A 15,385-nucleotide genomic window follows, 5' to 3' on the forward strand; every position below is an offset into this window, starting at 1 on the left:
ATGAGACATTAACCGCGGGCCGCCTTTAGTTGCTGCACCTGGGGACGTAAACTGCAACAACTGTGATCACGGGTGTCTACAAGGCAGTGCTCCACTGTAGCCACTAATGAGTTTGTCACTTACTCTCGAAATTTGTAAATACTAACAATTGCTCAATGAGGATGCCAAATGTGCGAACGTTTGGCACGTAAATGACTGCCATGGCCTGTTATCTCTAAATCATATTCTTCACCTATTGTGGGAACGGTGATTCTAAAATGCTGTACTCTGCGGTCGGGGCAGAGCGGTGTAGCAGCCTCCGCGAGGGCTTCGTCGCATTGAAAACACCCACAGATGCTGTGCTGAGCCACGGCCCGGAAGACACGGGCAAGAGGGCCGGTTTCAGTGGGAGAAGCGGCGGCTGGCTGTGCACAGAGATACTCGAGAGACAGCAGGTCCTGCGCAATACGAGAGCACAGAACCCGAGAGCAAAAGGGGTGCGTGGACACACAGGAGCTCAGCTGGAGTGCGAATTGGGGAGAACGTATGCATTGAGGCCACTTCCATGAGAACCTGCATCGCCAGTTTGCCAATCGTGATGCGAGGTGTGGGGAAGGGACCCCACATTACTCAGTGTGACACTGCTCTTATGGAAGGGGCATACAGGCCCCCAGGTGAGAGAAGCCTTGAAGGTCTGGCGAGAGCTGGGCACATCCATGTCGCAAGCAGAGGCTGCCTCTCGGACGCCACCTGACTGCAGGAAAGTTGCTCACCTGCTCTGAACTGAACCCAGAAAGCACTTGTGTGCAGGGTTGGTGCTTGGCCATAGGTAAAAGCCGAACTTAATGCACTTTCTAAACTATTCTCCCGTCCCCTGCCACAGGACAGGTTGCCGGTCTCCCAGTGGGAGTTCAAGTGCGTCTTCTCTTCTCAGAGAAGTGAAGACAAAAGCACAGCCAGCTACTTATGTGAAAAGAAGAAGTGCAATTCTTGGGGGAAGACAGGCCCCCGGATAATTTTCGCTTGAATGACCTATGGAAGACTATTAATGGCACTGAAGTGCCTCAATTACTGAAACCGGGCAAGGTTATGTAGAGCAGTGTTGTCCAACCTTTTTATCGCCGCGGAGCGGTAAATGTTTGATAATTTTTCCGTGGCCCGCTTGTCCCATTGTGTGACAAGCGGGCCACGGAAAAATTATCAAACATTTACCGCCCGCCACAGTGGGGCGGCCCTGTGCCGATTGATCCACGGACCGGCACCGGTCCGCGGCCCGGGGGTTGGGGAACACTGATGTAGAGCACCAACTGAATGGTACTAGTCCTAAGGGAGACAGAAAGCTTCACTGGACGTTTGCTACGGTGAGCACTGAGATTTGTCCGACCAAGACACCTAAGCCTACTGCAGAGGCATATGTGGTCTACACCACAACTAAGCCACTTTCTAACATACTTTCCTGATCATTTCCCGTCTGCTGGGGTGCCGCACTGATCTCCTAGAACATGGCAGCAAACAGGGTGAGAAGAGACACATCAATCAAATAAATGATATCCAATAAAGGAAACAAAGAAGATAAAATCAAAAAGGTGATAACAACGGATAGAAAATCACGAGTGAGAGGGGAAGTGCAAGAATCCAATCTATTAATTGTCACAAAAATCTCTCCACCATTTTCCTAAATCAATAAAAGGAAAGGTGTTGACAATTAGAGGCGACCTAAAAATATCTCAAAGAGTCCCAAAAAGCTAAACACAATAGTTAACAATCTAGAATGCACAGTTGATGACCACTTGGAGGAGCTTCATCATGCTGGGATTAAAATAGTAAGCCTGGAAGAACAATAAGAGGAGCTTGCCCTCAAACAACAGGCAGACATTTTTACTAGATTAAACAACAGTGTTGGGGTTACAGGAGAATTTACCGACTCAATCAAAGAAACTGCAATAATGTTTATCCCAAAACTGGGAAGGAATGGGACATTGTGTTCCTCCTACAGAACAATATCATTGTTAAACATCGATGCCAAGCTTTTTACTAGCATTTTTGCAAGTTACCTACAAACTTTGATACCTGACTTGATGCATTCCAATTAATCTAGATTTATACATGGTGGACAATGTGGTGACCACACCAACATTTATTCCATATTAGAGAAAATTCCCAAACGAAGTGCAAGAATTTGCACATTGTCTCTTTAGATACTGACAATGTGTTTCACCGAGTTGCTTTGTTCTCACTTCAAACAGTCCTACAGATATTAGGTTTTGGTGTGCTCTTCCTAAATTGGGCCCAAGTGGGCTCTAAAGCTCCGAAAACACATACGAGTCAATGGAGTAAAATATGACTTGTTTAGCATCACAGTCAAGGCTGTCCACTGTCCCCTTCTTTTATTTTTGCTTACCCTTGACCCCTCAGCTAACACCATTAAAAAGCACTCTGAGATAATGGGGGCCCAAACTGGACAATACATATGTAAGCTGACAATGTTTGCAGACAATATCATGGTGACAGTCTGAAACCCAGAGCGATCAGTAGGTCACCTACTGGAAGAATGGGGAAATGTAAGCAAATAGCGTGATTTAAAATGAATATAGAAAAATCTAAGGTGCTTTTCCTTTATTCACCGCCTAACCAAGTGTGAGAACTCTGGAAATGTTGCCTGTCAAACTGGGAGTAGATGGGATCACCTATCTTGTAGTCAAACGTGCAATTTCATCGCTAAGGAGGAACTTACAACATTTTTTCTGAGAATAGCAATTAATAAAATAAACATTTTACAAAGGATCTTGTATGTATTTCAAATACTCCCCCATCCCATAATATTACCCGGAAGGACGGTCAACCTATTATAACCCCTAATTCATAATTAAATATAGTCACATAGAAAACTAAGGATCGTGGCAAAACACAAATATATAGACCAACACATCAAGGGGACCTAGCACAATCTCATGTTCAGACACATGAGTGAGCTACCTTATTAAGATATCTAGTAGAATGAGGGAAACCTGAAAGTGACAGATGGCGGTGTGGAAAAGAACACCTCATAGCGACTACCCCTAAGTGGATATTCTCATGGATGGCCTGGATGCATCGGAGTTATGGCCTAAATTGGCGACCTGGAATAAGGTGTCGGCCCAATGGGGTTTCATCTCATTTCATTTTGTTTCCCTCTCCCTTTATGCCTACTTGCTTTAATCCAGTTTTTGAACAAGTTATGTATCGACAGGCCTTTACAAAATAGAGGGATGGTAAATGCTCAATGGTGAGCTCGCATTTCAAAGATGAGCAAATCAAACAGTTTGCAGAACTGCAACACCAATAAAATCTCGCTGAGAATAAATGCTTAGAAACTGGGTTCTTCAACCCAAAATGAAAGAAGGGGCATCTAAATCATGGACAAACTTTGAGAAGTGGCTTAAAAACACACATCATACCAAACGCACAATCTCGGCCATATACAAAGTTAATGGACAGCCAGCAGACATCCAAGATGCCAGCAGAAAAACAGATAAGAGAGAAAACTGGGGAGAACACTGCCAGATAAAAAATGGAGCAAGGTTTACGATAACGATAAAGCGCACATTTCAGTTAGGAACTGCCAGATAAAAGAAACACTATACAAGCTAATCTCCTATTGGTATAGAACTCCACAGAAACTGGCAAGATTGGATAAAATACAAAGAATAGTGTTTGCTGCCATGGATGTGGGTTACCAGACACACTGATACGTCAAATGTGGCACTGCTCGAAGCTGTAAAGTTATGGGGAATCCAAACTGAAAGATTTAGAAGCAGCCCTTGCAGTAACTACAGAAAGAGATACAGGAATTATTCTGCTGAGTCCCATCGTCAATGAGGAAGTCACACAAGTTAGTGCGGGATAAACAACTCACAATAGCCACAATACCAGAAATCCAATCTATACTGGTGAAATGGGTGTCTTCACCAAAAGGAGGAGACTGGCTTAATAGAATGTGGGACGTTTAATACGGAATAGGTTTAACAGAATGCTGGAATTTTTGGCAATGGAGAAAATATCACAGCATGTGGAACAATGATAGAAGAACTATGAAATGGACCTGGCGCCATATATAGCCATCCTCTCTAGGGACTACTGAGAGTTGCGCCAGCCACAGTACCTTAGATCAGTCCCCAATCTACCAGCTTATTGCTCCATGTTGCATCACAGTGACAAGATGCCAGTGAACATGGTGAGGAATAACAGGTACTAGTATGACTGCCTGGTGTAATGCGTGCCAATCACCAAATGGGAAGACTCTAAAATGGGGGTAACTTGTTCACCTATGAGATGTGGGTATACCAAGGGACTGTCGAGGGGGGGGGGTGAATGGGAGAGAAGTACAGGAAAGGTATTCACCTGATTGTAGCAAACATAGCACCTCTTCCGCCGACGGTTGTAGCAGAAGGTATGCGTTAGGAAATCTCAAACAAAAAAATTGACAACAAATAGGCACGCTCAAACAGCATGCATTAGCTAGAACTCTTACACTGTCACGTGCGCAGTACAGAAACAAACATCTAGCTGGCAAAAATGTAGCCAAACCAACAGAACTGTCATGCAGCACAGTCGCACACATGTAGAACCCCTCAGATAAATATCCAATAAATACACTGCTTCTTTGTGTGCTCCATAGCCTCAAAATTACCTTCCTAGACTATGATGCACAGATAGGGATCACTGCCCCAGAGGAGCAATGGACAACCTAAAACCCAGTGAAGAAAAACACAACAGACATGCTGCGCTGTCATAGATGAACAAAACAACTCTGCAATATCTCTCACTTTATGCAATTTACGTTCATGCTAGCCCACACAAACCACTCATGAACAAAACAGTTAACAAACACTCTCCACTAACCTCTCCCACTCCAAATACAACAAACATCAAATACAAGTGATTGACTGATGGCCATTCCAGTTCATTACGCAGGGGTTCCAAGTAAGAATGTGCTACGATACCAAACAGGTCCTGCTGTCAGAATGTGAAGTTTTCACCTGTCTTCCCTGCACGCAGAGATGCTTGCAGGAAAGACAGATGAAAATACTGCTTCAGCAAGCAGGGAGCTGCTATAAAAAGCAACTCCCTGCTTGCTGAAGTGATGGGACTGTGAGGGAGGCCTTGAGGCTCCTCCAGCGGTCCCAGATAGCCCGTAAATGGCAAACAATTACAAAAACTGTGTGGGACAGCAAGGGAGGCCTTGAAGATCCTCCCACACCCCCCGGGTCCAAATAGCCTGTAATGGGCAGTAAAAACATTTTTTTGAAAAAAATATTAGGTAGCATAACGGTGAAGGTCACAGACCTTCACATTGAGAGTCCAGGATTCGACTCCAGGTGTATCTGTAGTCATTTCCCTCATTTATTTTCAACTGCAAATGTTTAAGGCTCACACTGAAAGGTGATGTCACTCTTTTTAATTGACAAATACATTTTTCTTTTCAATTTGTGCAGAAATATCTCATTCTAAGTATATCATTCATCAAAGCCTAAAAAACCTTCTATCTCTCTCTCTCTCTTTCTCTCTTTCTCCCACTCACACATGCACTCAGACCCTTAGGCACCCACTCACAGACCCACTCAGACACTCATGCACCAGCTCTCAGACCTTCTCAGACCCTCGTGCATCCACTCACAGCCCTAGTCATCCCCTCACGCACCCACTCACAGCCCGTCAGATCCTCACACACACCCACTCACAGACCCACTCAGACACTCACTCACAGACCCACTCAGACTCTCCCACTCCTACTCACAGACCCACTGACCCACTCACTGTGGCCAAAGGCTATGCGCCACAACAGTTGGATTAACGTATATTAATGCAAATTACCATACGTTAAAAAAACATAGAAATCCACTGAAAAAAACAAAGGTTATAGGGATGTTATAGTTAGGAAAAAGTTTTTTTTTTTAAACGTCGAAATTCACTTAAAAAGCCAAAGGAACCAGGGACGTTATAGTTAGGCTCACATTTTAAACATACCAAACCATAGAAATTCACCAGTTATAGTTAGAGTTATCTCAAGTAACTATAACTTGCACCCTTGCTATGCACAGTTCTTTCATAAAAAAATGTATTGCAAATATTACAGTGATATTATCAATGATGTTATCAAAGATGTCTTGAGTGCTGTAATTTGTGGGATAATTAGCAGTGCATGGCGAGGGCGCAAGTTATAGTTACTTTAGAGCTACTACTTCAAACATTCAATACCAACAAAAATAAATTTAAATAATGCTTGAAAAATTAACAATGCTCATCAACATAAAACATAATATTACAAAATGAGTTATTATAGAAAAAAAACTAAAACATAAAGATGCAAACTACTAAAAACAATTACATTGTTTACAGAATCAAAAATCTAGTTAACAATTACAAAAAGTATTTACCATTTCCTTTAAAAATATGTAATGCATAATGTTGAAATAAAATAGTTTATATAATTATGAATCAAATCAACAAATTAAAAATAAAAAATAATATTAAAAATTTCTCATTTTATTCTTTCTACAAACCCAAGAACCCTCCAATAAATAAATTAAAAAAAATAAACAATATTTAAATACATTGCCAAATCCAAAAATAAAATAAACTATACTAAAAAAATTGCATACACTTAGCTTTGAAATAATAATACTTTATAACACGAAACGATACACAATACCAAAGAATACGATAGTCTTACCTGCAATATTCCGTCCCACTATATATGTGTCAATCGAAACTTATGAAAGGATATCAAGGTTTCAAATCACACCCGTGCTAGAGTGCCTCGTTTGCAGAGTCCAGTGGTAATGATACCACTGTACCATGGTGCAATACCTTTATATCATATCATAGCTGTGTGCTGAAAATAACAATATGACACTAGAACTACGGTAGGAATTACTTCACTTACTCAATGTGTTGAGGACGTCCTGAGCCCTCAATAGTTTTAGCTCCCCATCTCTGCTCTTGCTCCGAGATATCATTCTGCAAAACAAAAAATACCAGAAAGTCAAGCAGCAGATAGTGAGCATCACAAACGAACTGCTTATCTAGTGAACAGCACAAATGTAGCCCATATTGGGTTTAGTAGAAATTCTAGTTACTAATAGTGGCAATAACATCACTAGTAGGTCACTACTACTGTAGTAGCAGAGCCTCATTCACTGAGATCAGTCGCACTATTGAATCACGGGCGCTGGAAGAACAACACAGGTGAGTGGCTCATGCTGGCGCAATCAGCACCAGTGGTTCCAGGCAGGGACCAGCAGCACCAAGGAGTCACTGTCACCAGCAGCAAAAGTGAGAGACTTATTTTGGTGTCAAAGAACCAAAATCACATACATGGGGACTGCAAACTCCACAGCTGTTCATACTACTCTAAGCAGCACCAAAGGCATAGAAACGGGCACCAGCAGCACCATTGACTCGTAGGTTTATGGATCAGCCTCAAAGGTGAGTCACATAAGCAGCTCTAGAAAGTCACTGCTAAAGGGACTACTGACAACGGTGATTTACGTATGCTGAGACAGGCACCAAAAGTGAGTACCAGGGATTAGGAACAGACACACAGGTACGTCACGGTTACTGGTAACAGCAGCACCAGTGCGCTTAGCTACAGGGACCAATTTGGTTAGCGAGGCATTAGTTGAATGATAGCAGCACCAGATTCACTACTAGAGGAACCAGTAGCACAGTGATACTATGACTAGCAACACCAGAAAGTCACTGACACTGGGACAAACAGAACAACTGAGTCACCGATACTGGGACGAGTGAGGGGGGTGAATAGGACCAGTATGTAATCAGCAGTCACGTTGGGCAGGCTGAAAACAAGAATGTCCAGGCTGCAGAGCAAAGTCAAGGAGACAGAGGAGTATATTGACCCCTGCTCGTTTGCACTACCAGATAGTTTTAATCTCAAGCAGTGACTTCCTCACATCTGGTGTGGTAAAGAGCTAAAACCACTACTTCCCCTGGACAAAAGCACATATCTGCACCTACCACAAAATCAGGGTCTGTGTCCCAGTCATCACCGGCTGCCTCCACCTTAACAGACACATTGTGTCCAACAGCTGACTTCCACATCTGTAAAGGAAAGAAAAGCAGAGGAAAGTGAGTAATGGCGCACTCCGAGTAATTCAACTACTGGCACATCTGGAAGTCTGGACAGGGAACCAAGATCCTATACTAGTCATTTAAATATTGTCACATACAGGAGGAAAGGGGTGGACTGTACTGCAGGTATACTGAGAAAATGTCAAGTGATTTTGCTTTTGGGGGAGAGAAGAACTGGTAAAATCCTGCCCTTAATGTATCATCAGATGCCACAGCTGGCAGAGAGAGAGATGCAGGTGAGAACTAACAAAGGGCTACATTAAATAATTCTCTGGGGAAATATATATCCATCCATCGTATTCGTGTTTTTTTATTCTGACACTGGTCTGCCTCTGTTAATATGTGCGTACAATAAGACCTATATAAAGCGTATGCAGGATTGTGTGTGTTTTTTTATTCTGACACTGGTCTGCCTCTGTTAATATGTGCGTACAATAAGACCTATATAAAGCGTATGCAGGATTGTGTGCAGACAACTTAGCTGAAAATCTGTGCCTTTCTATTATTCTTGGGAGAGAAGATGTCTGTTGGCAGAAAAGATTTATGCTTTCCACAGTGTGACTGTGAAAGGTTAATCAAGAAGATTTTGGAATCTTAGGAAGGATCTGATGATGATATCAGAGGTAGAAGTAGCAGACCTCTTAGGACCATAGTAATAAAAACATGGTTGAGGATCCTTCAGAGAGAGTTCGAATTCATGTTTCTGAGTTTAGTAATGTGTGATTTACTAATAAGCCTCCAGTGGTGTGGTTATTTTTGGTGTTTAAAAAGGTTATGTCGCATTTCACCTGCATACCTTTCCTTCCAATAAACAACAGCAGATTGTGAGCTTGATGGTTCTCAAAATTATTCCTTGGGCTTTTGTTCATTTGCACCACAACCTACTGTCAGGTCCAAAAAACCTTGGCTGACCTCCAGTAGTATTCAAGCTCCTACTTTGCCTCCGAATCCTTTCCATCCAAACCATTTCCAGTGGTCAACATAGCCATTGCCTAAATGCAAAAAAACAGTTTTGGTCTCAAAATACACACTTTGCCATAGTAGCCCCAAGAAGCAAATGGAACTACTTTGTTTGTGGGCTGATTCATTCCCAAAGCTGTAGTGAGCAAACACAATAAAAGACACGTAGATGAAAAGGGCTCTCTGAAATCCCCTATAGGTAAGAATATTAGATATATAATTTTAGTAAAATCAAAAAGTATTGACTAACTTACGACCTAGAGAGAGGACCTTCTAAACCAAAGCAGTGAGACACTACAAAGACTATGAAGCCCGGCACTGTGATACATGAAGGTGCAAGGAACACAATCTTATGCTACTTCAAATGCTGGTAAGAACAACAGAGGGAGAAATAATAGCAAAAAGGGAGATTCCGATGAAATCTGTCAAGAAAAGTTGTTCGGAATAAGTAGGAAAAGTTGACAGCCCACTGGCAAGCTGACTATGGCCTTCATTTTGTGCTGGGACTGCAAGTTTTTTGGGGAATATACAGATCTACATTATTTACCCATTCACTTTTGTCAGGAAAAACAGGTGAAATTAGAATGGTAGAACGTATCTAATAATTTGTGAAAACTGCAAGAGAATCGATTTGCGCCACTGATGTATGGAGTTATTCCTCATTCTAAAGTTAAAAACCTGTAATGAGTTGGTAATACTGAGCTGGAAAAATCTGAACCCTGCAATATTGGTATTTTCTCAAGGCAGTATTAGCCAAATTATTACTGACTAATTTGTATGGGAGGTTGAAGACAACAGACACAACAGCAAAGAATTAAATAATGATCAATTAACTGATCGACTGGGGTGAGGACCCAAAACAAATAAGGGAAGCAATAGCTGTGCAATTCAAGAGTTATATTGAGACACTTTACAAAATCAGTTTCTTATTTCATTTGGACCAGCATGAGGGGAGCCTGAGTGAATCAGCTTTCTTGGAATTTTAGTTCGACCAGAAACTCACATGTGAAGACATCACAACACTTGCAAAAAGTAAAAAACTGGTATAAGTGGCGAAAAACCCAGAAACAGGTATGGATTCACTATGCACTTTCATTAGGAATAAAGTGGGAGACAGCCCCCCATGTCGGCTACTATTTACATCCACAACCTGGGAGTCATCGTGGTGATGAAAATGGTAGCAAATCAGCACACTTAACAGCACTTGCCATAGAGGAGAGGCAAAAAAGCTTCTGTTATTACTCAGAATGAAGAAGATTTTGATCAGATTGAATGGTCTTTGCTTTTGACCTTATGAAGAGAATTGATTTCAACCCCTCAGTCCTGACCTGGACTAGAGCTCCTTATGTGGCTCCAAGCCAGGGGATAAGGTTTAATGGAGTAATGTTGAAGTTGTTTGTACTGTCTCATGTGACAAGGCAGTAATGTCCCCTGTCCTACTTCTCTTTTCTCGGATTATGGAGCGCCCCAGAGTCATGGAGGTTAAATTCAAAGGTTATGAGAATTAGAGATCTCTTTAAGGTGGAGTTTTTTTTTTTTACCAACCGCATCCTCTACCCCACTGAGCCAGTCCATTCCACAAAACAGACTATCCATTAACTGAGATACAAGTGTTTGCAAGGGTGAAAGTCACTTCATGCTGCAGCTGGGAGCAGACTGGGGAAGAAACTTTCTGGGTACAGCAACCTGGGATTGCAGACAACAGAGAAACATGGCAGATACAATAGTATACAGTGGAACTTTCAGGGAAAGAGGCCTGTGTTGAAAGATGCATGGATAGGCACAGCAGACTAATGAACAGATATGTTGCATGGGATGAAGGGGGACCGACGCAATATTGCTAGGGTTTAAGTTTCTGCACAGAGAGCAGCTGGATCATTAAAGGTGATCGGCTTTATGCATAGTTTGAGGGCAGCAGAGAACATGTTATTAAGTGGAGGTACTGCAGGAAGTTCTGGTGTCCTGAATTGGGCGAAAGACATATCACAGAAGCCTGTACCGAAATAATAACTTATATTGCAGCTTGGTATACCTGCAAAAAGGCCTGAAATGACTTAGAGCAGCTACATCAGTGAGGGCCCAACACTGGAAAAGAGAATGGGCTCCATCATAAGTTGGATGGCCTTTAAATGGTGTGCCTTCATGGTCCACAACTGAATGGTTCACATTCTGTAAACCAGAGAGTCTTAGAAAAAAATAATGTCTAATGAGCCACATGTCACATAACCTTGGGTTTAAGAATGAGCTAAGGATTTCTGAATAGTCTAGAAGAAAAAAGACAGGAGGTAAGGCTGATGTACCCTTAATGTCGCTGATGCTATGGATGATGCCCAGGTGTGAGTGACCCCAGTACTTTTCCAGTTGTTTTCTATTTTTTCTGGTGCACAGCATGTTCATATCCATAATCTTCTGACAAAACGAAAGTGAAATTTTCCAACTATGCAGAACATATTCACTCTATGTTCATGTTCACCAGAAGGCTGTTTTATCAAGTCTTTGTGATGGTGGACAGTCACCCAAAGTGTTGCAAACACGCACGAAGGCTTGATAAAGTATCTGCTTTCCAGTAGAAGACTGTTTTTGTGCTGCAACGTTTCCCCAAAAGTAACACAAATAGCGATTTATGCTGCTTAACATTATTTTTAAATTGGGGGGGGGGGCGTGGCCTGACGCCATGGCGGTCGCAGCCTCTTCATGAGGCTCCCGCTCCAATCTCCCCACCCTCGGGTTCAAGACAGTCAAATTCGCCCCAAACTGGAAAAACGAAGAGCAGAAGGTGTGGTGACCCCCGGTCGCTTCAAAATGAGATTTGGAGTTCGGGAATCTCATTTTTGAGCTCCGAAACGAGCTGAGGGGATTCTGTGGCAGGAAAGAAGATGGCGGCCGCCATATCCTTCACAACTCCGCCGCAATCATAGAACGGGAGGAAGAGGAGACCCTCGCCGCACTCGCTGCTGACCCTCTGACTCACCTCCAGCCTGCTGCGCCAGAGACGGCACCCGGACACAGCGAAACCTGCAAAGGGGACGGACCTCCAGAGCAGACTGTTCCCGGCAAACCCGACCATATCGAGGTGAGCAGCGCTTACCCTCTGCCCTATACAGAGCGCGAGTGAGCGGAGCTCCGCTAATAACTTAAAAACCGGGAGCACAGCATACGGGGCGCCTGGCTTGGGGCCCTTGATAAACAAACTCAGGGGGCCCCCATCTGCAGACCCGGCTGGGTGCCACCGGGGGCGCTTGGAAGTAAGGCCTTGCGGCCGGAGGGAGGCCCCAAATAGCAAAGAGATGCACCCCTAGTACTGACAACTGCCCAGGGGTCACAAAGGGATCCGGACCCCGGCGGGGTCGAATTTCACGACCTTGCACGGAGTGAGAGACCCTGGAAGAGACCTGGAGCCGGTGGAGCCCGCCGCGTCGGGGAGAGTTGCACGCACCTATAGAACCCCTTGGGAAAAAGAAAAGCAGAGCGCTAATGCCCAGTTCGGGGGGCCGGGAACGAAGTTGTCGGGCCCCCCTGCCGGAAACCCCTGGAGAATGGACCCCGAGGTCCCCTTCCCACAGACTCAACAGTACACCAGCAGGGGCACTTAAAAATCAGCCAAATCAAACGCGTTACCAAGGGGAAGCCACGACTAATAACGTGATACACCCCCAATATTGACAATCTCCTGGGGGGAAAACAGAGATCCAAATCCCAGAGAAAATTACCTCCAAAGCTCAACACAAGAGAGGGGCACCGGGCCCACATAAGACCTAAAAGCGACCCTCCCAGATCATTTTTATTTCCAAAGGGAGCTTGTGGGTTTTGAAGACAGCATCAGACTCTGCCTCCTCTCTTGGACAAATAACAGCGACCTGCAGGAAAACCACTCACATTGAGCACATCTACCATTCTGTAAAATGGGCAAAACGGGCAGATGCTGTGACACAGACTGCAATACTGGCTATCCCGCCAAGGTGTTGTCGGAACAAGAGAACCCGACGGAACTTTCTCCAGGAGAGGAGAAAGAGAAAGAAGAACCTACCCTTCAGGATGTGATGCAAGCCATAACAGCCTCCAGAGTTGCCCTAGAAGGGAAAATAGACGCATTGGCAACTGACCTAACAGTGCTCAGGGATGACCATTGCCGCCTGGCAGAAAAAGTGAATACCACGGATAAGCAATTGGAGGAACAGCGGCCTGAAATAAAAGACAATTCCAAACTAACACATCAAATGGAGAAACGAATCAGAGAATTAGAACTAAGGGCTGAAGACGCCGAAAATAGATCATGGCGAAACAATACCCGAGTCATAGGATTACCTGAACGATCTGAAGGGTCCAGCCTGGTAGAATGTCTTGAAAATTGGCTTAAGGAGAAGGTGGCAGACGATGGCCTATCCCAGTTCTTTGCTATAGAAAGAGCTCACAGGGTCCCAACACGCTCCCCTCCACCAGGATCACCTCCTAGACCAGTAATAGCCAGATTGCTCCATTACAGAGATAGGGATTACCTACTAAGCCAAAGCAGGAAGTAAGGAGACTGAATGCTTGACAACCACGTGATCCGTATCTTCCCTGATTTCTAAAGAAGTGCAGAAACAGAGAGCATCCTTTAGGGAAGCCAAACAAAAGATGGGGGTTCAATACAGGATGTTGTTCCCGGCCAGATTAAGAATAGTAACCACATCTGGCGCGCAATTCTTCAGCACGGCGGAGGAGACTTGGAGCTGGATCGATGAACAACCGACCGGAGACAAGAATCACAGTCCTGAAAATCGTCACTCGGACCGCAAAGGAAAACACAAGCAAAATAATTCCAGTAGACGGAACAGCCCATCTCCATTAGAAATTCTGAAAGAAAGACAAAAAGCTATGGAGGCGGATGCTTCCCTCTGCGGCTCAGATCACGGATCCCCCAAACAATCCCAAGACGACATAGAACAATCTGAATCTGAGCAAGAATCGGAACTCTCGCTCGCATCCGATAAACAGGGTCCAGATGTGACTCCAGGCACTTCAGACATCATCATCTGATGGACAATCAGGAAATCACAACCGCAGAGACACGAAAACCTGAGGAGGAAAAAGCATGCTACACCTATATCCAAATCAATGAACACTGACAACCCTGCAGAGTAACCCACCAGGCTACAAATAATTGAACAGAACACAGGTTTGGGGATATGAAATCCCCGTGTGATAACCTCCCCAGGGTCGGGGAGAGGACGCCTTGCTATGCTCTCAACTCCACCTCAGAGCACCCCCCACATTGATGGACTGGTTGAAGTTTTTTCACTAGTTTGGGCGAGAGAGGTTTCTACTTTTGTCCTGGGGTTGGGGAGTTGGGTAACCACAGTTTTGGGGATTACTATGGGTTTAGATAAGTTTCCGAGAACCCTTACTAAAACAAAGGATTTACTCATGGATACCAATATCATGAATGAGAGATATGCGAGCCTTTACCCTCTGGGGCTCACCGGAACCAGGGGGGAAAAGTTGCCAACATGACAACGCCAAAATCCTACAAGTTCCTTACATGGAACATCAGGGGTATGCACTCAATGGTTAAGAGGCATAAGGTCTCTTCATACCTACAGAGGAGGGGAATTCAAATAGCCATGTTCCAAGAAACCCACTTAACACAGACAGAGGGTAAAGCCCTCCAGAAAAGATGGAGGAGTCAGGCGTACTATACCTCCTATTCTGCATACTCGAGGGGCGCTCTGATTTGGATCCGAGCGGGAGTTCCCTTCCAAATGACAGATAACTTCATAGACCCTGAAGGGCGATTTGTTGCAGTCAAGGGCAGATTAGAGGGCAGGGAATTGGCCTTGATTAATGTATACGCACCCAACACTAATCAGGGAGAATTCCTTACATGACTAACTAATTTACTAGCACCATACCTACAATCCTCAGTGATACTGGGAGGAGATTTTAACTGCGTGGGAGACCCTAATATGGACAGATCACACCCTCCCCTACCAAACTCCCTCCCGGTGAGAATAGCTTGACAATTCACTACCTGGCAAACGAATTGGGGCCTAGTTGATGCCTGGCGGAGATTGCACCCCACTATTTGAGACTACTCTTTTTTCTTGCATCTTCATGAACTGCATGTAAGATTAGACGCTTTCCTCTGCTCACCTGATGTATACTCACAAATTCCAGACACAGAATATCTGTCCCGCACAATTTCAGATCACAACCCTCTTTTACTAACCCTGAAATGGGGGTCCATTGTTCCCCGTATCCCCACGTGGAGGCTCAAGCCCGAACTATTAGAAGATGTCTCCTTTCGTGCTGAGCTTCGCCAAAGTGTGGTGCAGTA

The 15,385-nt window shown here is 44.1% G+C and overlaps 1 protein-coding gene across 1 annotated transcript in view; it reads right to left on the reverse strand.

Moving 5' to 3' along the window:
* LOC138288168 (src substrate cortactin-like) overlaps nt 1–15,385 on the reverse strand; it is a 113,397-nt gene that overhangs the window by 74,222 nt on the left and 23,790 nt on the right. The window contains exons 2-3 of the mRNA XM_069229480.1: nt 7,996–8,079; nt 6,905–6,978 (exon numbers count right to left, since the gene is read on the reverse strand). Of these exons, the coding sequence (XP_069085581.1) occupies nt 6,905–6,978; nt 7,996–8,079 (158 nt within the window). The remainder of the gene's footprint in view (nt 1–6,904; nt 6,979–7,995; nt 8,080–15,385) is intronic.

This window comes from Pleurodeles waltl, chromosome 4_1 (assembly GCF_031143425.1).
Source record: "Pleurodeles waltl isolate 20211129_DDA chromosome 4_1, aPleWal1.hap1.20221129, whole genome shotgun sequence".
Lineage (NCBI taxonomy): Eukaryota > Metazoa > Chordata > Amphibia > Caudata > Salamandridae > Pleurodeles > Pleurodeles waltl.